Below are 22634 nucleotides of genomic sequence, written 5' to 3'. Positions count from 1 at the left end.
AGAAAAAAGTGGACAATTCTACTCACATTCGGAGGAGGGCTTTATAAAAGGGTCGTGTAAAAAAGGCATCTAGCAAATACTGATGTATCAGAGCAAGACCAAGAATTCGACCACTAAACCTGAACCTGGAAGAGAAAGAGTTACAATCGTTATACTGAAACTTTGTGGTTTGTGCACTGCTCTGTCATCAAAACTTACATATATTTCCAAACAGCATTTTCGAATCAGATAACAAAAATACCACAGTTTAGGCATAGCTTTGTTCTTGTGTTTCTTTTCCATTCTCAGGAAGGCACAGAAAAAAAAATGCAAGTCTGCAGGGTGTGGAAAATCCCTCAGATACCTAAGTTGCAGCTTCTCAAAATGTCAAATCCCTATTAAACAAATCAAGCCCTGCCAGACCAGCCTCTTTATGAAAGCACATCTTGCAAAATGACAGACACCGTCTATTTTCCTTACACACCCCACCTAGGATTAACTTGTTTTCATGTCACTGGGAGGCCAAAGGTTTTTCTGCTCTTTCCCAGCCTGACAGTTCCTTCTGTCTTCTGACAGTGGCTCCTTGCTCCCTCTTCTGACTGATGATTAGGGAGTTCTAGATGTATTTTCACAAACAGTGGGTGGAAGTCTTTTTAATGTATCACATGGCTGTCCAGCCCTATGTCAATGGAATCTACAGAGTCTCCTTCTCTCCCCTCTCTTCACCTATTCTCTTCATTTTGTTGGGTGTGTAAGTAGTTGGGGGAGAGAGAGAGAGTCTAATGGATTTGAGATCAGACAGAAGCAACTCTGAAATAACAGGGTCTTTGCAAATATTCCTACGAGAATGAAGCCCCGCTGTGAAAAATCCTCCACATGTCTGGAATAACATTTCTTAAACTTTCTTTTCAGGCATCCTCAGCACATTTTTCTTGGAAAGATTAGAATTTTATTATACGTGCCTGCACACACGGTTTGCAAGATGAGGATGTGACTAGCAGAGCCTTCTCCTTCCATGCCTAATTGCTTGTCACAGCTGAATTTTCTGAATTAGCCACAAGACCAGTGCTGTCACTGGCACCAGCACTCCCAGAAAGAGAAGGGATCACGCCTCCCTCACCCCCAAGGCCTCTGGTCCAGCACTGCAGAAGCCAGGGATGAATACAAAATGCTGCAGAACATGTAAGGGGTTCTTCTCTCCTTCTGGCCAGGCCATTCTGCTTTTCCAATACAGCATTTGCCATTTATTGTTTCAGTATTGTAGTTCAACATGTAGGCTGCTTCAACTATCTGAGCTGGAAGCAGCCAACCATTTAATTTTATATTAATTCCTCAAACTAATCATGAGATTCCTTTCTGATATTCATTCTTCATAACTGGCTTCCAATAAATAAGAACTCAGCACACATCTGTCCTACACAGATGAGCAGCTGTCATTCCCCCATTGCTGTAACCCAGCTACCTACACAACAGAATTCTCTGTTAACATTCACAGCACAGCTTTGCAGATTTGTGGTGATGCCATGGCTTAAATCAACCGAGGGTGATTTGAACTGGCTTATAATTGTGGAAATGGGATTATGTGAAAATCCTTGATAACTATTTTCCAAGTGTGTGTGTACATACAGACTTTGCTTGAAACAAGCAGTCTTCCCTCCATCCCCAATAAAATATCTCTATAGATTTCCTTCCAATAGATACATTTTTTCCACTGAGAAGACCTCTGTACTCTTTAGGAAGACTGAAACAAATTACATACAGTAACACCTGTTTGAAATGTCCCTTAATCTTCTCAGTCAGCATTTCAGTCTTCTGGTTTTTTTGTTTGTTTGTGGTTTTTTTTATTTTATTTTTAATGCACTTTTAATGCATAAGAGGCTAATATTGCTTTCACAAAATGACTGGTAAGGCACAAGAAATGCAAAGGTCTTTTGTTAGAGAATCCCATGGTGCACGTTCCAAATCATAGTTTTGCTGACCTTGTGAGAAATAAGATCATTGAAAACCACAAGAGAAAACACAACTAGGAAAGTATAAAGAAATGCAATTAGTTTGCTGCTGGTTTAAAAGATCAGTTTCTGTGTTATATGTCTGAGCTGTTATGAGCAGTTGTTTACAAGTAGGAACAACAGAAATCATATCTAAAAAACAAAATGAAAAATAATTCTTACCACTCATGGTGATTGTCTACAAAAGCAGACATGGGGCTTATTTGTACTGTATAGGTATCATTGGCTGAATATTCAAACAAACCATAATATGGATTGAAGAGCTCTCTAGACACCAGGAAAAAAAACTCTCTTGAAGGTCCACTGTAGTCCAACCTTTAAAGAGAAACTTGACATTACTATAAAGTGTTCTCTCTGTGCAAAGAAATGCTTTTTTTTTTTAATCTACTTTCCTCATGCTATATTTTAATTAAAATTTCTTAAGATTTTAACCAGAAACCTTATCCTGCAGACTGCTTAATGCCAAAGCATGTGAAGTCGTCACAGAACTATTCTGCAATGGAATGAAGTGCTCGATGTGGGCTGCACTCATAAAAAAAAATTTGGCTCCAGCTATAATGGCCTCTTCACCACAGGAATATAACAAAATAATGGGGGTTGGGAGGAGAAGGAGACATGAAAAAAAGCCAACATTAGACCTATCTGTAGCTGACAAATTAAGCATGAAAATGAACAATGCTCATATTTTGTCTTTGCAGACTTACAACAATAACATAATTTGAAGGATAATGTTTCTGTTTTCCCTAGCAATATAATCTGAGATTACTTCAGTGATTTATCTTTCTTGGTCTAAATTTTCTTGTTTGTCTTCCAAACCTGAGTGCACTTAAATGTCTTTTGGAGAGTGCATTTCCCTTGGTGTGGTGTTTTGTTTTTTTTTTTTCTTTTTGCTATTTCAAGATTCCAGTATTATTGAAAAAGGAATCCAAATAACCCCTTCTTCCTAAATCATAAACAAACTCATTATTGCTGATAAAGCACTGAGACTGAATTTTGACATTATGCTGCAGGTCACCAGTGAAATAAGTACAAAATTAATGCTCTGGTAGAGTTGGAAAACAGAAAACTAGGGGTTTTCCTGTGGGGGAACAGACACCATTATAATCCTAACAAGTATATATACAGATATATCTTCTACACATTGACAATTTGACACCTGACTTTTAAGAAGGTCTTGCTTTAGTACTAAGATAATGCACAGAGAAGTATCACAGGGAAGGTCAGCTTCCACACAGGACTTCTGCTACTCATGTTTTGGCTCCTGAACTTGTACCAAAGACAAACACAGAGGTGAGTTGTTTTTGAGGATGAAGTTGTCAGGAAAGTAAAGGCTAGGTGCCATTATCAAGTTGAGGACAAAGCCTCTTTCCTCTGTTGAGTGAAAAACATTTTCCCTTCAGTCATTTGGAACCACTTCGCTTCTGTTAAGCTTCAGAAGTGAAGTACTGAAACAGATTCTTACCCTGGCAAGAAGGGCAGATTCCATCCTCAAAATGCAGAAAAAAACCCAAAGGGGTTTGCCATCATGGACAACCGTTGGACCTTAATCTTGGCACAAATACCAGGATCAAGTTAATGGTCATCTCGAAAACTCTTGCAAACTTCTTGGGTAATCAGACTCATAAAATGATTCCAATCTTTAGAGAAACTGTGTGCTTGACTACTAGCCATTTCATACAGCTCCTTTTGTATGCAGAGTTAACTGTGAGTCATGTTAAATAAATCAATCAGGAGAACCCTGCACTGCCAGTCGGATTTATCCCACAATTAAAGGCTTGGCACAAGGGTGAGAAAACTTCATACAAGAGGTATGCAACCACACAACAGCTGCAACTGTGGGGCATTTGGGTATTCAGTAGAGTAATATGTTGTTGGCAACATGACTCATGTCTCCTAGGAAGCACCATTAATACCTCAGATTCACCACTGTTAAATGCAAAGCAGCTTCTGCTAATAGTTAGTAGAACTTGGGGAAAATAAGAAACCATATTCTTTATATTAAAGCTTTCTTCATTTATCACCACATGAAGTATTAGTGTAAAAACATGAAACTAGCATCACAGTTGCATGACTAGAAATTAAAGGGTCAAGGAAGATAGCAAACATGAGACATGATAAAAATCATATGAACAGCAATAACTACGTCTGAGTTGTCCCCACTTACTAACTTGTACATTAATAAATCAATAGTGAATAAAACATTTTGATTTGTGAGGATGTCATGACCAACTCATTACTTTAAGACTTACACCTCTTCACCAAAAGGAAAAGAAATGCAAAAGCAAACTCCCACTTAAAAACTTACAGCAAGGAAAAGGAAGAGCAAATAGGAAACAATTAACTTTCAGTATTCCTCCTCCTCATCATTCCCCTCTCCTCCACCCTGACCTGTCTTTCTACACCTAACTAAATGAATAGCTTGATGTGATCCATACCCTTGCACCATCTCTGATGAAACAATACTGCTTGCACACACGCTTTCTTCATTCAAAACACAGATTTGTAAATAGAGAATTGAGGTCATTTTAATTTGACTTTGCTCTTAATTAACACGCACTCTTCCATGAAGAAGAGAGCCCTGTGTAAAGCTGGGTATCATGGGAACAGGACGTCTGGCCCCCACTTCCAGGTCACTCTTCATCTCCTGGTGCTGAGCAATGAAATGCAAAAGCCTGATGGCTGATGAAAGGGGACAGTCTGTTGGGATCAATCTCTAGACCTCACGTATGATGTTGAATTTCTCCCTTTCATTTTTAAATCTGAGTTGAGATTGTAGCTGTGGCAGTAAAGGCTGGCAGGGCTGAGTAAAACAGCCTCGTTCCTGCACCTCCACCCTGCTCTGTCAATAGAGTGTAATCTCACCCTGCACCAGCCTCGTCATTCCAGTTCTGATTTCTCCTCAGACAGCATGGGGATATCATTTGTATGAACAAGTCCACACTTGGCTCTCAGCTGTCAACATCTTCTAAGACTTCAGTGAGTCCTTATTAACACTAAGCACTTCAGGGCGAACTTCACACAAACAACTGGATTTAGGGGGTTTCAAAGACAGATTAATTTTATCTAATCTTGTATGAGATGTTTCTATTACAACTTGGCTATTTTAAAGACTCACACATCACATGGCAATAATGCACACTACAGCTAAATATATCAATGCAAATATTTGTGCCTAAGGCAGTAAGCTTTATAGCCTGACAAAGGGGGCACAAATCAAGATACCAAAGAGGTAGGTAGTGTTAAATTGTTCCAGTTTCACTAGCAAAAAAAATCTAACCACAGGACATGAGGCAATGGTTTTAAACTAAATGAGGGCAGATTTAGACTACATGTAAGAAAGAAAATTTTTACAGTGAGGGTGGTAAAATGCTTGAATAGGTTGCCCACAGAGGTTGTAGATGCCCCAATTCCTGGAAATATTCAATGTCAGGTTGGATGAGACTCTGAGCAACCTCATCTAGTTAAAGATGTTCCTGCTCACTGCAGGGGGATTGGACGACCCTTAAAGGTCTTTACCAACTCTAAACACTCTATGATTCTATGATCTTGCTTTACCTATAACATATTAGACTTTTATTAGACACAGACTGAGCATTCTATGAAGTGGCTGAAATGTCAGGAATATTTGTGTTTCTTTGACAACCAGCAACAGCCTGGTTACTTTTAGTTGTGACCCAGGCCCCAGCCTCCTGTAGCACAGACAGCTTCCAGCTCCCATAGCCTCAGACAGGATTTGAATTAAGGATTGAGCCTCTAGCCTTTTCTTGAAGCATCCTGCCTCCAAGAAATGGCAGCTGTCTTTTTACAAGTACTGGAAGTATAATATCAGTATTGACTGAAAAAACATAGGAATAACACCAGAAAGCTGTTTGTTTTTTCTTTGCTTTCCCAGCAATATTCTGAAACACACACCAACAACTGTGAAAATTCATATAAACACATGCATTACTTCTGCAAAGGCAGGATACATTACATTTCACAACGCCTAAAAAGTCATCTTGAACAGTTGTGTGTTCTAGGTTTATGTATGTGGCATTTCCTGACTGTAATTCTTCCTCTTTTCAGTGCAGACCACAAGAAGTTTGGTGAAACAGCAGCTGCAAGACACACTGAGTTCTGAGATCACATTTACTTCCCTGTTCTACTCACCCTTCTTCCCCAACAAACGTGACATAGAGCTTATTTCTCTGCAGGTCTTTTCTTGAGTAGCCCATGATCTGGTTAAAGGCATCTTCTAGCAAATGATCTCTCCTGATGATTAATCTGAAGAGCAAAATAATTTTGAAACACCAATTCACCAACATGAAGCACAGTTGGAAACATCGATGTACAGTGCAAGGTAACAGGGTGACTTCATTGAGATACATGTTTCTGCTGGATAATTTGATCCAGATCAGGCAGCTTCTGTCTCTTAGTCTATCTTTAGAATTTCAGTAAAATCTCTCTTGAACAAAGAAGAGTAGTTTTATTTTTTCTACCCTGCTTCTTCCTTAAATTAAAGGCTTCAGTGGGAAAGATCCTGAAAAAAGCATTTTCATTAAGTTTAAAATCCCTTTGTGAGCCTAGGTCTTTAAATCAGTCAGTAAGCAAGAATCTAACCTTTTATGTAAAAATCAATCTTTTAACAAGGAAAAGGATAAAAACATAGGGATGTCACTGGATGATAACTCCAGTATCACACATCCCTACATTATTCCCCAGTTTAAGTGTGATGGGACAAAAAGTCTAAAAGGAATGACAATCATTTGTAAAAAAACAGACTGATGCATCACATGTGAAAACATAATGTAGCTTGAAAAAGAAAAATTGTGAGAGTGAGGAAGTGTCATAAGGATCTAAAATAAGAGTTGAAAGAATCCTCCTTACTGGAACATTTTATCTACTGCCAATAAAGTGTATAGTTTCCTGAAACTTTGCTTGCTTTGTATTAAAATAGTGCCTTGTGTGAGTGTTTGACTGAAGCTGGGAGCTGCTGCTGCCCACAGAGAGGTAGCTTACCCTGCCACACAGACTCTTGCAAATTCTTGCTGGCCTTACTGCTTGTGCAGAGATTAGTCAGTGATTGCACTGTGCTATCCTGAAGAGGACTCAGAATTGGAGGGGCCAGGAACTGGCAAGGTACCTGGGAAGTAAGGACCCAGGCAAGTATGCAAGCTGTGCTGGAGCTCTGTTTTAAAAAAAGAAAAAGGAGCAGGCCACTGTATGCCTGGGAAAGGAACACAGAGAAAACTGTTCAAAAATCAAGCTGTTATTCTTGCTTAAGAATCCAGTGTAATGGCAAATAGATCAGGGGAAAAAAAGGTGCAAGAAATGTAATAGATCTTACAGGATTCAAATGCCATGCTCTTCTACTAGCTATTTACCCAACCATTCATGACAAAACTTTCAGAGATTCAGCTTTAAGTGTTTATGATATCTTTATATCATAGGCAGACAGTGTCCAACCCCTGCCTCTTAAGATTGTCTAAACAATGCTATTTTAATCCCTTTTCAGTTGTGGAAAACTTTTAACGAGCTCACATAAATGAAATCTGAGCTCTGCCTACATCCCTGCAAAATGTGAGAAGTGACTGGCTGAGGGAAATAAAAATAACAACAACAAAAAATTTAAACAAAACCCCTACCCTCCTATTATAATAGAATAAATGGTTAAAAATAAGTTCTGGTGCCTCATGGCCACTACAAGAATATCTAACTATCAGAGGTTGATAGCTGGCACAAGACTTGATAGTTTACAAGATTATGAAAGTATCTTATGATTATGATGATCCTTAATATAACCACACAATTATCAAATAAATGGAGGAAAGAGCTCACTCCAAGCACTGTAGCATTCAGTGCTAAAATAAAAATATTAGCTGTTTTTTAAGGCAATCCTTACAGTTCAGTAACATTTAATTTTATGAATCCTCCTTAGTAAAAGAGGACTGTGATATCAATACAAAAGGTAAGCCTATCTATTCTGTTCATTGGAAAAAGACATGAAAAAATATGACTGCTTATATCATAGCAATTGCTGTGGAGGAATTCAGACGTCTCCCGTTGTGCATGCCTCTTCCCAGAGTGGTTTCTGGCACTGTATTGGTATTATTGTTTGTATGAAAATATACTCAGAGGAAACATAGAAAATAAGTGCTCAGAACTTGCTGTATCTTCTGCTATGAATCACATGCTGGCACTAAGTCTTTTATGACAGGTTTTGTATTTCCAGAAGTGCAAGGACAACCATAACATCTGCATTCCTTCTAGTGGGAAGAAGCTCGTAGACATGCAAGATGAGGCAGGCTGCCTAAGAAACAAATCCAGTTCCATCAGATTCTTCAACATACTTCAATTTCCCTGGGCCTTGTCCATATCCTTTAGTCTCCAACTTCCTGTAAAAGTTCCTCAGCTTGGCTTCAAAATCTCTTTTGTAGGGAGCTGGAGCTCGGGCATTGGCACGCTGAGTACCTGCAGGAAGCAATAGGCAAAGAATGAGCTGTAGTGACATGAATAATGTCCCATCCTCTCCTAAAAAGACTCCTTCATTGCAAAAATCATGGTGTATGTTTGGTTTAGTCACCTTTATAAAGAGTAAAAGCTGCATATCTTCAAGTCTGCTCTGCATCCAAACTTTTTGGTTGCTCATTTCCAATAGTATCATCTTTCTAAACTAAGTCTTAAAAGAGCAAATCCAGGTCAATGCAAAATATGGATTACAAAAACAGAGGAATCAACTGGAAAGATTAATTTTTTTGTGTGTGTGTCAAATACACTTTATGTCTAACCTTTAAAATAGCTCATGCAATAAATGTTCTGCTCTGTTCTGGTTTTAATATTATTAGGAAAAACAAGAACTCAGAAATGAAGCATAAACAGACTGTACTCTGCTGTGTCCCCGGTTCAAGTCATAAATCTGAAGAAGCAAAACTTTTGGAAAATCCCTAGTAGAATTTTTTTCCTTGGGGAAGTACAGGGAAGACAAACATTAGAAGAATGGAAAGACTACTAAATTGAAGTTTGTAGAACTTTTCACACGTGACTGCAGGAACATCCATGACAGTCATCTAAGTGATTTGTTGTTGAAAAACTGCTTTTGAGGGTCAGTTTCTTGGGAGAAATGAGATCTGTATGCCAAAACAATAGCATAACTCCACATCTGCATGTACAGGTCCAGTATATACAAATGAGGTGTTTAGTCTGATCTCTTCTGAATAACACAATCATTAGAGCTTCCACTCCCTCCCTAGGTAAATGATTTCAATGGATTTGATTGCAGGACAGTGTGCTAGAGAGGCAGTCAAGCTTAGCCCTTTTACCTTCACCTTCTCACTCTTAGTTTTTATAGCATTAAATTCCTCCCCTGCACGGCTGTGTAGATATCCCTCACAAAAAACCTCAAGAGGACATTTAAACTTTCTCACACCCTACAGTAGGCACAGGTTGTTAAATACTTGTCTGCAACAGGTGGTCACCCAACAGGCCCATAATGCACTGGAAACACAAATGAAGAGTTTAGAAGCGTGTATAAGTAGGATTCTGTCTCTGAAGTGACAATCAGTTCCTTACGTGAGCTTTCTTTTGGCTCTCTGCATGATATTAAGCCAATAGAGAGACCAATAGAATGCAACATTTCACATTAGTAAAGAGAGAGAACGTGCATCTGCTCAGCCTGTGGGCAGAGGGCAGGGGAAGGAGCAGCCTGCTTAGCCACAAAGTGTATGGGGCCGAGGGGAAAGGCAGCGAGCACATCCTGAGGAAGTGGTTGCTGGAAGGAGCTGCAGTCGATCTCTCTGCAGAGATCAGAGAGAACAAGAGTGATCAGTATTAACCCTGAATGCCATTTACAGGTCTCTAAAAGACCTGTCTGACCAGAAAGAGACTTGCCACTTGTTCTTGGCTTAAGAATGATGTGTGGGAAGAAGGGAAAATGTCAGGGAACCCTCAGAGCTCCGATAGGAATATGAAGGATCCCTCTGGAAAAACCAGTCAAGGTCACGGTTTAATCTATAGTGATTATCCTCTTTTACTGAGAGCACCACGGGCTTCTAATGGTACACTCAGCTGAACTCTCCAGAAAACACAGCAACTTGAAACTGTAAACAGCCTTTTAATTGTTGCCCTTTTCCCTCTACTTTGTTTATTTTGCCTTGGGTCAAAGTAGGTACAAAAATGCAGTCACCAAAAAAACCACCCGCAGCAAAAGCATACTTTAATCTTAACCCCTGAAGGAAGTTTTTGCTGAGGGATGCTGCAGAACATAAATCTGGTAACACATCATTTCACGGTTCAGAAATCAGCAGAGTATTATTCTGCCAGCACATGACAGGTCCTCGTTGCAAATCAGATGCATATGCCAAGAAATTCCTGGGCAATTAGAGTGATTACTTCCGCCTTGGGAACAAAAGATGTTAATGAAGAGCTAAAAAACACCCGTGATGTGATAATCATATTTGATTTTCAAAAAGGTTCTATTTTAAAGCAGCTGTAAAAAGGAGCTTCATGCCTATTCATCTTTCCCAAAAGAGAAAGTACAACCGATTGTGAGTGATCTGAACAATGGATCCCTAACACACAACCTTGTGCAGTGCAGCACAGCCAGTTGAGCTGGTGAAAAAACACAGAGCCTCCATAGAAAAGATGGGCTATTTACAGTTTCTCATCAAAAAAGTCATTTGTGCACCAACGCAAACAGGCATACTTGCAGACAGAGAGGGAGATTCAATGGTCTCTCTATATTTTTTCTGTGGAATAGAATAGAGCTTATGGTTTTTAAGGAGAAAGAAATGAAACCAATCACTGTTCATTCTTTGCTGTGTGCTGCTACTCGGAGGAAGAGATGAAGAGATCACATGCTAAAGATTGAATGCATTTTGAGATTACTTGGTTGGAGTGAAGGCCTGCCCCATGTGCTTTGCTGCAGGTACTAGTAATTAAGAAATTACAACTCTGGAAGCCAAAACTGGTTTTACTCCCAGAAGACTGCCAGTTTTGCAGCTGGAAGTAAGATGCATGCATGCAGATTTCATTCTTTCTTTTTTTTTTTCTTTTTTTTTTTCCACAACAAAGGGAAACAATTAGATCAAAACCATGTATATATCAAAAAATATCAATATCTGTCATTTTATATTTTGCTGCATTGCAGAATGCCATAAAATCATTAAGAGTCTTTGGATAGTTTCTTCAAATAGGTCTTACAGAGGTCCTACGTCCATCCAGCAGCAGGAAAAGCTGCCACTCAGGACATGTTTCTGAATGGTTTTAACCTGGTTTCTTGAACAGGCAAAGCTCTTTATGATTGTCGTCTGGGAAATGCTCATAAAAATCACAGTACACTTTCTGATCAAATTTTACATCCCAAACAATCTCTATTTGTCTACTTTTGTGCTCAAATTTGTAGAAATCCCCCTTAAGCCACTTCTGATTTACTGCAGTGATTCTACTCACCTACTATCTTCTTGAGAAAACTAATAGCAATATCTATGAACTTCCAATTGCAGTACTTAGCCTTCAGAGGGTCAAATGGAACTTGTCATACTTGACATAATTTAGTTGTAACTTAGTTAATACATGAAACATCAATTTCATTCCAATCTGACATGTATACTTCCAGATAGCTGCAATATGCTATCTTTTGAACTCATGTTAAGAGACAACAATCAAGCTTTACATAAAACTGTCAGTCATTGCTCAACAACCTCATTAGCACTGGCACTTTAAGGTACAGTTATTAGATCTCATGTTTTTAGTTCTCTAGGCAACAGGATCCTGGCATGAGCATTCACTTAGTTGTTTCACATCAATGAAAAACAGGTTTGCATGTTTTACAAGTCAGAACAAAATCACAACCTCTAAAGTTGTAATAGGGCAATCTTTTCTACTGGCAAAACACCTTGTGAGCCCAAAGCAAAGGTTCTTGTTTGACAGTCAAATGCAATCACGTTTGTTGACTTTCCTCAGAAACAGGACTCAATCTTCAGAAAGGTGGAAAGTCATTACATGCACTGTAACGTAAACTGAATGATGGGACTAGTTCTACTGCAGTATCTTACAGATACCATCATAATAAAAGTACTGCAGTGACAAGCTCACTGACCACTTGGAAGGTGCTTCAGCTCGTGTAACTTTACCCATCTAAAAGCTGGGAACCACAAAAGGGAACAGATCATAGTTGCCAAATTGTAGGTTCTCAGCTATAGGCTGCTGTGAATTTCAATTTCGAAAGCAAGTAAAAAATTACAGGAAACCAATTTCTATCCCTTTTGTTCTCTGACTTCTGTGAGTGCAGGAGTGTCTTACTGGCTTTACTGATCTGGAATTGGTCTTTACCAAGTATGAGGAATGGTTCCACAGAGCCCCTGCAGAAGCTGTGCCTGAGCAGCTTACCTGGAGAGTTCTGAGGCGAAGACACGGGCGAGCCTCGTGGGGACTGGCAATAGCTCGGATGAAGTAAGGCATGTGGCGGCACGTAGGACATGATCTCCTCCTCAAACAAGCTGGCAAAAAGGGCCAAATAAGAAATAACATGTTTATTTGAATGAACGGCATTTTTCACTTTCTAGGAATAAATCTCCAGTTACTAACTTGCATTCTTTGCTAGCCTATTTCCACTACGTACACTTAGAGTGCTACAAAATAGTTTATTGCCATTCCCTCAACCAGATCTTCAAAGTACTGGAAACCAGTAATTACTACTTCATTGGACATCACTATACATAATGTGGTATTTGCAAGGTCAAAATATATTCTATCAGCCTCTAAAATTTGTCCCTCCCCCCTTCTTTTTTTTCCAGTTGTGTTCTCATTTTGAAGAGGTCAATAACCTTAGTCACACTTTCCAGGAAGAAGATCTGCAAAACTGCACAAAGACCAGGAACAGAGGCAAACATTCTAAGCCTTCAGGATTAAGAATCACCTCTGAGCTTGTTGAGTGTATTGAATAGCAAGCTCGTTGGCATAAGTTATTTATCTTTTATGCTAGCACTGTTGCTGAAACGGGTATCACCTCTAGCCTCTTCAGGGTGAGTTACATCTTGGTTCATCTCTTATTGCCACACAGCTTGAAGAGAAAAACAGTAACCTTTTTGCAGCCTAATTGCTGCCTCTGTGTACATAGAGTTAGTATATATATTAAAATTTCATTTTTTTTCCCAAAATTGGCAAAAGCAAATCCAAAAAGAGACAGAAGATCTAATACAAGAAAGGATCTGATATCAAAGCCTATGTTGGATGTTAAACACAACACAGCTAAGAATAAACTATTGGGATAAAATGCAAATATTATTTTTTAAAATTAAGCTACAGAATCAAGCCAATCCACTACAAAGCTCAACTAATGCAAGCAATGTTAAAATAAAAGATGTTTCTTACTAAGTTTGTTCGCCAAACAAATAACTAGAAAAAGTTTTTGCATGGGATTTTTTTTTTTAATGGGTATTTTCCAGTAGTTGTTTTTACAGGCATGACTATGTGTTGCTCTCTTCCAAGTCACATTTTGATGCTGAAAATGTGGTAAAATATAAACCACTATTTGAATCTTGAATTAAAATGAGTTAAAATGATGATTTGTGTTTTATACCAAACAAGATGTTTAGAAGAAATCAAAAAATACTTTCCTCTTAACATCTGAAACATAATATAATGCCATTGTTAGAGTATTTTTAAACATGTGATGCATTGCCCTTCTGTCCCTAAGCACATAGGGCTTGGTTTATTTTTAGTTACCTACAACTTGATGTTTACTGAAGGACATGAAAAAATGTTGTGTTCCCAAGGAGAGAGCCCCTCACAAATTCTACACCAGTATTCACTCACAATAAGTTACTCCCAGTAACTCAGTCCAGTCTTTAGGATTAACATCCAACATATTAAGAAGGTAATGGATGAACAGATAACATTTTATCAATATGTCCTCAGGGCAATGGTACTATTAGATAATTAATAATATGGATAGGAAATCCTCAAGCAACACTTTTCAGTTAGACTTTTTTTTTTTTAAAAGGTTTGATTAAGAGAAATAAAATATGAAGAATATTATAAAGTTATTCCAGGGATGCACTGGCCAATATTTTTATCTTAATAACAGTTATACCAATTATTGCTTTTCTACAAAAGCAAGTTTTCAATCAAAATTTTGAATGTGTTTTATTTCCATTATAAGAACTATTTGAAGTCTTTGCTGTTAACAGAACACTGGAGGGAACAACACCCAGTCAGAAAGCAATGATAAAATCATTCATACAATCTTTCTTTAAAACCAAATAGCTGAGGCCAAAATTTTCTATGTAAATCTTGTGTCATCTCCATGTGTTATATATCAAAACAAAATCTTAAAAGATTTTTTAAGAAACAATATTTACATTTTAAAAAAGCTACAGCATGGCTTTAAAATGAGATCTTTTTTATATAGCTGTAATTAATTCAAAGATTGAGGGATCAGAAAGGATTATCATTATGCAACCTGACCTCAAAATACTACTACTAATGCCAATCACATTTCACTAGACTCAGTTTTAAATGGACTTGTGAATTTCTTGATGCACTTTTCCAATGGATGGGAATACAAAATCAAGATACAAGGGTTCAATTCTAGCAAAAAAAAAATCTGCCTATTTTTTGAGTTAATTGCTTAAATGAAAAATAGTAAAGAAGCAACTTCCCATTTGTTGAACTCTCTAACGGTATGCCCTTTATTAAAGGGGACAGTGCTTGACAGCACAGTGAAGAGACAGCAAGACAAAGTAATAAAAGCATATCTCAGGTATGAAAGCTCACAAATACAGACTTTCCAAACCACAGAACTAAACAGATGCATTCCTGAAGCAGCACAAGGCACATTCTTGCAAAGAGGTCTAAACTGTACCACCTATCTAAACATCAGAGCTGGATGCAACAGGACTACAAAAGGTGGTCTGGGCAAACCCATATCTGACTCTTGAGCTGTAGCTCTCCCAGCTGCAAGTCCAAGCACTGAAGGGGCAACAATTAGGTGACTAAATGAGCAGGCACTACTCACTGAAGGGCTCCCCAAGAGCTGCCACAATGTATTGCCCAGGTGGATCTCCAGCAGCAGAGCCTACCTGAGTAACATGACAAGGTCTGCATCGCTGGATAAACGCACCAGCCCAGGCGTCCCCTCTGTCCGGATGAACTGGATCTTCTCCCTGTGTAAGCAAAAAAGGAATTCCAAAAGATCTTTTGCAAATAAGGCAGCAATGTACACCACAGCAACAAGAAAAAGTACAGGGTATATCATAAAAACCTCAGGGGTAAGCATCTGTATTTCAGAAATCATTTTTTTTCCCCTTTCCACTCTATGTCCACGTGAGTAGCAAAATCTCACAATCAAAATGCTAATTTGTTCTGAGGAATGATTACCCTGTCGCCTTCATCTCTTCAATGCTCAGGGTGCTTCAGGTGCCATCCAATCAGAATATAAAAAATAATAATTAAAAAAAAAATAAAATCCTTCAAGTTCACTCTAGCTGTGCCCCTGAATTCAAAGTAGGAGGCTGAGCCCTGCGGGAGGACATGACTCTTCTGGAAGTGAGCTGTTTAAAGAGGTACTCCCTTTTTTGAACCTTTGCAGAAATGCAAGCCATACATGACAAGGCACCCCTGTGATTTGAAAAGCAGAGTTTTCACATCACATTGTGTTTAAGAGACCTTCCAGAAAACCCTTGTCCTATTTTCCTCCCACTGTCTGACACAAGCACACAGCCTTCCTCTCAGACCCAGTTGGGTCACTATTATGGAATCTGTGCATCCTAAACTCTGAGCATGGTAATAGAAAGATTTTTAGGATCTATGTTAAAAATAATTCCCTGGCAGATTCTTGTTCTTTTTCACTGTAGAGTTTTTTCTTGCATTTTAAAATAGAAGTACATCCCTTTTATTTTGTCTCTAACAGTACAAGGTGTATGATGGTACAACAGAGATAAATTCTAATTTGTCTTTACTCTTCAGGAAGAAAACAAAAACCAAACCCATGTAGAACCCGTGCAGTAAAAACTGTCCTAACTTCAAAGGAAAAAACCCCCAAACAAACAGAAGAGTAAAGAACACCCCATAAAACCAGCAGCACTGGCTCAGCTCAGACATCCATCTACCCCACTGTCTATTACCAACAGTGTCAAGAAGGTCAAAAATGACCCATGCAATCAGCACTCTAACAAGGCTTATGGCAGCTGCACAGTTTAAGCTGCAAGATGAATTTCTGGAACACATCATTTCATGCACAGCAGTTTCATCAAAAGGATCAAACCAAATTTCTTGCCATCTGTCTGTAAAATCACGGTGCATAAAGACCTTCTCAAAGAGTGGACCTAAAACACATTCCCTGCTAACTTGCACTACGTATTTAAAGGTGAAAAAGGGGCACAGCCAGGCTGTGCCCAGAGCCTCCCAGTCCCTGGACACTTACAAAGCCTACTCCAGCTTGCATCAGTGCCCAGCTGGCAAGGCTTGAGGAAAGAAATGGTGGATTACAGAAGATATCTTAGCATTTAGTTGGTAACACCACCAGGAACCAGAAAGATGTTTCCTGTGTGAACAAAGGTGTGAAGTCCCCCAAATGAATGCAATCTAAAGCTTCTTGGGGTTACTAAAGAGAGCTGTGATCCCAATGATAGTTTTTCAAATATATGGCTTTTACTTTCTGCTAGGATACAAATTATGTTTAATGTGTAATAGGTACCTTTGCCTGAAGCCTTTTATATTATTTTAACAGCCTCTCAGTTTTATCTGTGGTGGATTTCAACTAGATTTGATCCTGGCTACATGTTTAAAACCAGTATAAGTACAATGCTCTCACTTCACCATAAAAACCTCTGAACAATAATCTCCTACCTGTAGTATACTTTCACTGTATGTTTTTACAGACCCTCAACTTATCACATCTACTCATTCTTTTTAGGAATGAAATTTAGACAAAAAAAAATGTAAGACAGCTTTTCAAATTATCTCTGTCCTCTTCCACTGGCCAAATACTGATTTTTCTCCTTACCTATGTTGTTGTAGAAGTAGTAACAACAACAATAATTAAAAAAAATCCAAACATCATAATTCTACTTCAATTGCACTGAGGTCCTCAAAGAAACAGATTATAGATAGTTGTACTAATTGCTACACCAAAACAAAAAATGACAAAGGATTCATAATGCAGGATTTCACTTAGGTCTTAACTCAAGTGTCACAGCAATGTCATTGGAGATGCTTACTCTCACAATGTGTCAAATAGGCATGGATGCCAGTAAATTGCTAAATCAGGGTCTCAGAATACTAACTTGGAAAAATGAAACTGGGACCTGTATAAAAATAGAAGAAATGTTACTGAAGCATGATGTCTAGAAGAATATAGGAGAGCTATAATGGAAGATATTTTACCTTAATCATATACACTAACTTTAAAGACTAGGACTAGAATGAAGCCATTCAACTTAACAGGATGTCTGTGTTGATTAAAATTCTCAATTATTATGCTACAGCAGGTAAGCTAGATGTGTATCTTCAGTCTATTTATCAAGTAAGCCTGCAGAAGGCTACACAGTCTCAAGTAAATTACAAGTTATAGAACCAAATATCTTTTATCCTTTGATCTTCCTATTTTTAATCTGAAAACCATCTTTTCTTGACAAGGGCTCAGCTTGTGGTAAATTATGATTCTATAATCAGGAAGCAAGATTCTACAAGAAGCAGTAACTGGTTAATACCAGCAAGTCTCTTGAACAAGCTGAACTCTAAATTAATGAAAAAAAAAAAAAACAAAACACATGAATAAAATGAAACTGATTGCTATCAAGATTAAAGGAAGCCAAGCACCCTGGGGAAAGGAAAAAGGAATAATAAAACTACTAATAATCAGGAATTGTTTGTATATGATTTCCCAACAGATTAGCTTTGCTCACATTTCAAACCAAACCCACTGGGACAAACTTGCCTGTAGTGACATGGGTGCAGCATAGGAACTTTTTTGACAAGCTGAGAAATGTAGATTTTTATTTTCCTCCTTTTCTCTATATTTTCTAGAGAACATGCATTCTGCTGGTACACCATTTCAGCTTTGTCAGTCAGGATTTATTTAGAGGATAAAACAAATCTTTAACATTGAAGCCTCATCACAAAACTTGACAGAGCACAATGCTTTGGGAAGCTGCAAAACAGGGCAGCTTGTTGAATTTTAGGAACTTGCAGGACATGGAGGAAAAGGGATCAATAAGTAACACTATGAGAATGGAAAAAAAATGGAAATCACTGCTGGCTCCCACACCAGTACATGAACTAAAGCATCTTTGTGTGGGGTACACTTTAAGAGGTATCTTGCCACTTTCTGAATTTCACTTTTTATCATTCCTAGTCAAAGCATATGAGGGAGTTAAAACAACCATATAATAAGAACATCCATCCTCACTGGACTACGTAAGAACCTGTAGATATCCATTTTAGTGTTTCTCCAAAATCCACAAACATTCTGACTGATATAATATTATTTCCAGTGTAATTAGGTCATGATAGCCTTTCTGTAAATGTGCATTGAGAAGATAAGGACAGAACAAAAGCCATTCTGCCTCACACTCCCAAGCTGTACACATACAAAAATGGGCACATTTGCCGTGCCATCCAGCTGTCTTGGCACATTTTGAAGACCAGCAAATCTCTCATACCAGTTGTTCCAAATAGTTTCTTGTAGGTATCTTTATTTAGAAGTAACACACTAGCTCTGTTCTCCTAAACCTTATTTTAGGGCATTACATAGTAATAGAACAAAGAACTATCTCCCACAGCTTTATGAATATGTTTGAACAGGCCAAAAGTCTCCAATTTGTTATTTTCCACTGCTAATTTTAATGAAAGAAACTAATTCCAATTAGTATTTTGTATTGAAATGGAAGTAGCCAACTTCACTGATTTTATTACCTGAGTGAATGATTCCTGGTAAGATCTGGTTGACGTTCTTGTAGAATTTCAAAGATATTGGGTTGCCGCAAAAATGCAACAATCTTGTCATTGTAAGCTGAAAACACCAACAAAAATATGCTGAAACAAGTTGAGACTAAAAGACAGACTACATTCCTTTTGAGTTTTGAACAATAATGCCAGCAGACTTCATCTTCACAGTTCTAAGTTTAGCAGTACTGAGTTAATACTTTTTTTATGGAAGATTATTGATTCTACTGTTGTTTAGGGAACATGCTTCTTGATTATGAATCAAATCTCATTGTGACACATCCTTCCAACTATTAACATCTCTAATTCTGTTAGCAACTTCTATCTCTTTCCCAAGGTCAAACTAGACTATTCATCTCTAGAACAAAATTGCAGGGACCTTGGTTTGCTCTGCACTGAAATCCCTTCTCAAGCACTGAACAGTCATTGGAAACACCCATATCAAATCCTCACTAATTGCTGAGCCTGCAGTGTATGCACACCATGTCCATGGCAGGGGAAGGATTTAAATTAGCAGAGATTTCCAAGTAAACATGCCACAGTACAAAGAGCCAGTTATAGTCAATCGGATTAATTTATCTTGATTTAGCACAATGTGACAGCTGTTAGATTCAATAAGCTAAATTCTGTCCTTGGTGGCACAGAAGCCAGTAACTTTGTGTATGTAACTGAGAACAGAAGTTAAGCTAATGACTAATTCCAAGCTGATTAACACTTTCTGGAACCCTGCCAAAGCAGATGCTCAGAAGTTGTACAAAAATCACTGGGAATACACAGAGTCCAATTAGGACACAACTTGGCCCACTGGCTGCAACTCCTCCTGTCGCTGTGTAGAGTAAGTGAGCTAGGAAGGTGGAAGTTTTACATCAGTTATTTGGTTCTGCACAGACACTGTTCAGTATTATTCCTCCAGGCTGCAACTGAACAACTGGGAAACGCTGATGATCAGAAGGAATCGTAACAAACGATAACCTCCACCCACCCCAACCAAAACCCAGCAGTGCACATTGATGTCACACTCAGTCCTGGAGAACTTCTCTGAAAAGAGGCCACGTGCTGACATACCCACTGGAACCACATCCTGGTACTGGGCTCTGCTGACTGTATTAAAGGTGCTCGATGGTCTTGGCAAAACCGGTGGTCCTGAATGACGGGAGTCCTCTCCGACCTGAGAACGTGCAAGGAACCACAATGAGTGTCTCCATCCCAGCACACCCACTCCAGTGCCCAAAAGTGACAACTCACATGGCTTCAGACTAAGCATGTACATACATGCTCTGCTTGATCACTATCCCCAGGAGCCACTGCAGGAGGAATCAGCCGTGTTGTATGACAGGAGTTAGTGAAACACCCTTTAGTAGTTTGTACCTATCGATATGAAGAATCAAATGGGATTGAAAGTTTATTGCTATTTTTAACTCACAGTCCCAGTCTAAACAAGGACTATGAATTTCTAGGTGGGATTCCTTCAGAGGGTCTCTTGTACTTCACTTTATCCGTATCAAAGGATCTGAAAATCAAATTCTGCTCCTTCCTTAGCACCTCAGCTATCACTGTGCCTACATGGAGCTTCTCTACATCTGAACTGGAAGTAAGTCTGTGGCTGAAACAGGAGGCTAAAGAAGCCAGTTCACATTCAGGCAAGGCAAGTGAGTCCAAAACTGCTAAAAACATGTTTCCTACAGTGATTCAGTAAAACTGTTCTGATTTTTTTTTTTTTTTTTTTTTTTTTGTGTTCACCCTCTGGGATTAAAAAATGTTGCATATGAACATTTTTTAGGGTAGAACCACAATGTAAAATTATCCCTGGCAGCATTTGTGATGTCAGGACAACTTCTGCAGTTCCCTGTGTGCTGAGACTTCAGTCATTTCTACACTGTCAGTACTTTCTATTTTCTAAATAAAACATTTTGTTCAACCTCTGTTTTATCCTGATGGACCTTTATATTTACTTCTCAGTTCCTCTGCCTACTTCTAATGGTTAGCATTTGAACCACACTTCCAAGCTTCAAAGATCTCTAAAACATCTAACTGCAAAAGACGGAATAATTATGATGGTTATTTTTAAATCCAGTTTCTGAAATCACACAGAAGCAGAAGTCCTGAGATATCTCCCAAGATCTCCATGTTCTCTGATAATACTTTCTGAGAAAAATTAAAAATTATTTCCTGTAGGCACTATGCTGGAAAAAGAATGCCACTATTATTAGCTCCAGCTTCACACAGCAGTTCAACTTTAACAAAAAAGTCATTCCTTACACCAGTTGCTGTATGCTTTACAGCACATCCTTGTGAAAACCGAGCCAGTGGCTTCAAAACATTGAAGTTCATGGCAAGGCAAATCCAAAGGAAGTATTTTGAGAATTTTTTTCCTTAAGTATTAATCTTAATACTATTGCAATAATGTACAGTTCCTTGCTACAGTGGTTTAAAAATAGGAAAATTAGCTGCAAATATGCAATGCTCAAGTCATAAGCACTAAATAAACGTGGTGATCAAATCCATACATATGCATGTAAATGAACTTGATTAATCTCAGAATGGGGATACTTGTTCAAGTTACAGTTGTAATAACAGCAAGGAAATACTTCTAAAATTTTGTGTAGAAACATGGTTTAAGGAATTTTACCTACCTAGATGGAGTAGGAAATTTTGACAGGCAATCAGCACCGTGTATGTGCAATATATATGATGACTCTGTGGGATAAACTACACTTATTTTGCAGTATTGACAACTTCAGCAGCACGGTTGGCAAGAACCTCTCTGTTTGAAGTGCAGAGCGTCTGCATGCTGCTTAAAAAAAGATAATTTCAGTACATGTTTGGTAAAATTAAGGGAAAAAAAAATTTTCTGCTCTGTTATAGATCAATCACAACACATATACTTGTTTTAGTCTATCAAAGATCTCAACACCTATATGAAGACACTTCTAGCTTCCTTGCCTGCTGTAAGACATCACTGCCTGCATCACTTCACCAAATTGACAGAAAATGCTTTTTAAAAACATTTTTAAAAACATTTGTGATATCTTTTACTGGGGATGGGGAGTGGAAAGTATCAGGGGTGACTAAACCCTATTCACACAGGGTATGACAAGATGTGCAACCAGTGGTATGGCAGTCACTTGCTGCAGCTCTGCAAAAGCTCTGCTGGGGAAGTGTCAGAGAAGATTCATGCTTGCTCTGACGCAGACCTCTGGCAGGACTTCTTCTGCCACAAGACCGAGCTATAAAAAGGATAAATCAGAGCATTCCTCTCACCACTCTAAATTCCTGGCATAGGACAGCCCTCCCATGAAACAACAACTTGCAGCCAGCAGTATGGAGTTTAAGTAAAGTACAACTGGAGTCTAAGTCATTGTACATACACTTGCTCACAAGTAAAAAGAAACTACAAGAAGAAGATGGAGATTGACAGTGAAAATGGTCCACAGTGATATATCAACAAAACTGTGTTTTCCATGTATTCCTGTTTAGAAAGCAGAGATGAAGTACATATGCAAATGCATGTAACAGCTTGATAGACCTATGAGTGGTAAGATTATTTTCATACTGATTTGGAAAGTTGCACGTAGAGGTGTATGTACACACATGCACTTTTTTCCCCCTCTTATTTGCTGAGTTGTATCAATGTAATTGGTAGACCCCGTGCTAGACCACAATACGTATTTCACCAGCAACAGACAGGCTACAGATACTGGTAATGTGTATTCACATACTCTC

At 38.5% G+C, this 22634-nt stretch overlaps 1 protein-coding gene across 1 annotated transcript in view; it reads right to left on the bottom strand.

Annotated features, from left to right (window-relative positions):
* The window catches only part of HECW2 (HECT, C2 and WW domain containing E3 ubiquitin protein ligase 2), a gene marked incomplete at its 5' end in the record, with an annotated part of 49266 nt that overhangs the window by 10898 nt on the left and 15734 nt on the right, over positions 1 to 22634 (bottom strand). Inside the window, 8 exons of the mRNA XM_008946492.1 lie at positions 27 to 125; positions 2151 to 2303; positions 6138 to 6251; positions 8318 to 8438; positions 12354 to 12463; positions 15047 to 15130; positions 18882 to 18978; positions 19977 to 20079. Of these exons, the coding sequence (XP_008944740.1) occupies positions 27 to 125; positions 2151 to 2303; positions 6138 to 6251; positions 8318 to 8438; positions 12354 to 12463; positions 15047 to 15130; positions 18882 to 18978; positions 19977 to 20079 (881 nt within the window). The remainder of the gene's footprint in view (positions 1 to 26; positions 126 to 2150; positions 2304 to 6137; positions 6252 to 8317; positions 8439 to 12353; positions 12464 to 15046; positions 15131 to 18881; positions 18979 to 19976; positions 20080 to 22634) is intronic.

This window comes from Merops nubicus, unplaced genomic scaffold (assembly GCF_000691845.1).
Source record: "Merops nubicus isolate BGI_N331 unplaced genomic scaffold, ASM69184v1 scaffold13508, whole genome shotgun sequence".
NCBI classification, from domain to species: domain Eukaryota; kingdom Metazoa; phylum Chordata; class Aves; order Coraciiformes; family Meropidae; genus Merops; species Merops nubicus.
Note: the sequence above shows the minus strand (reverse complement) of the source record. Positions and strands in the feature narration are given on the sequence as shown.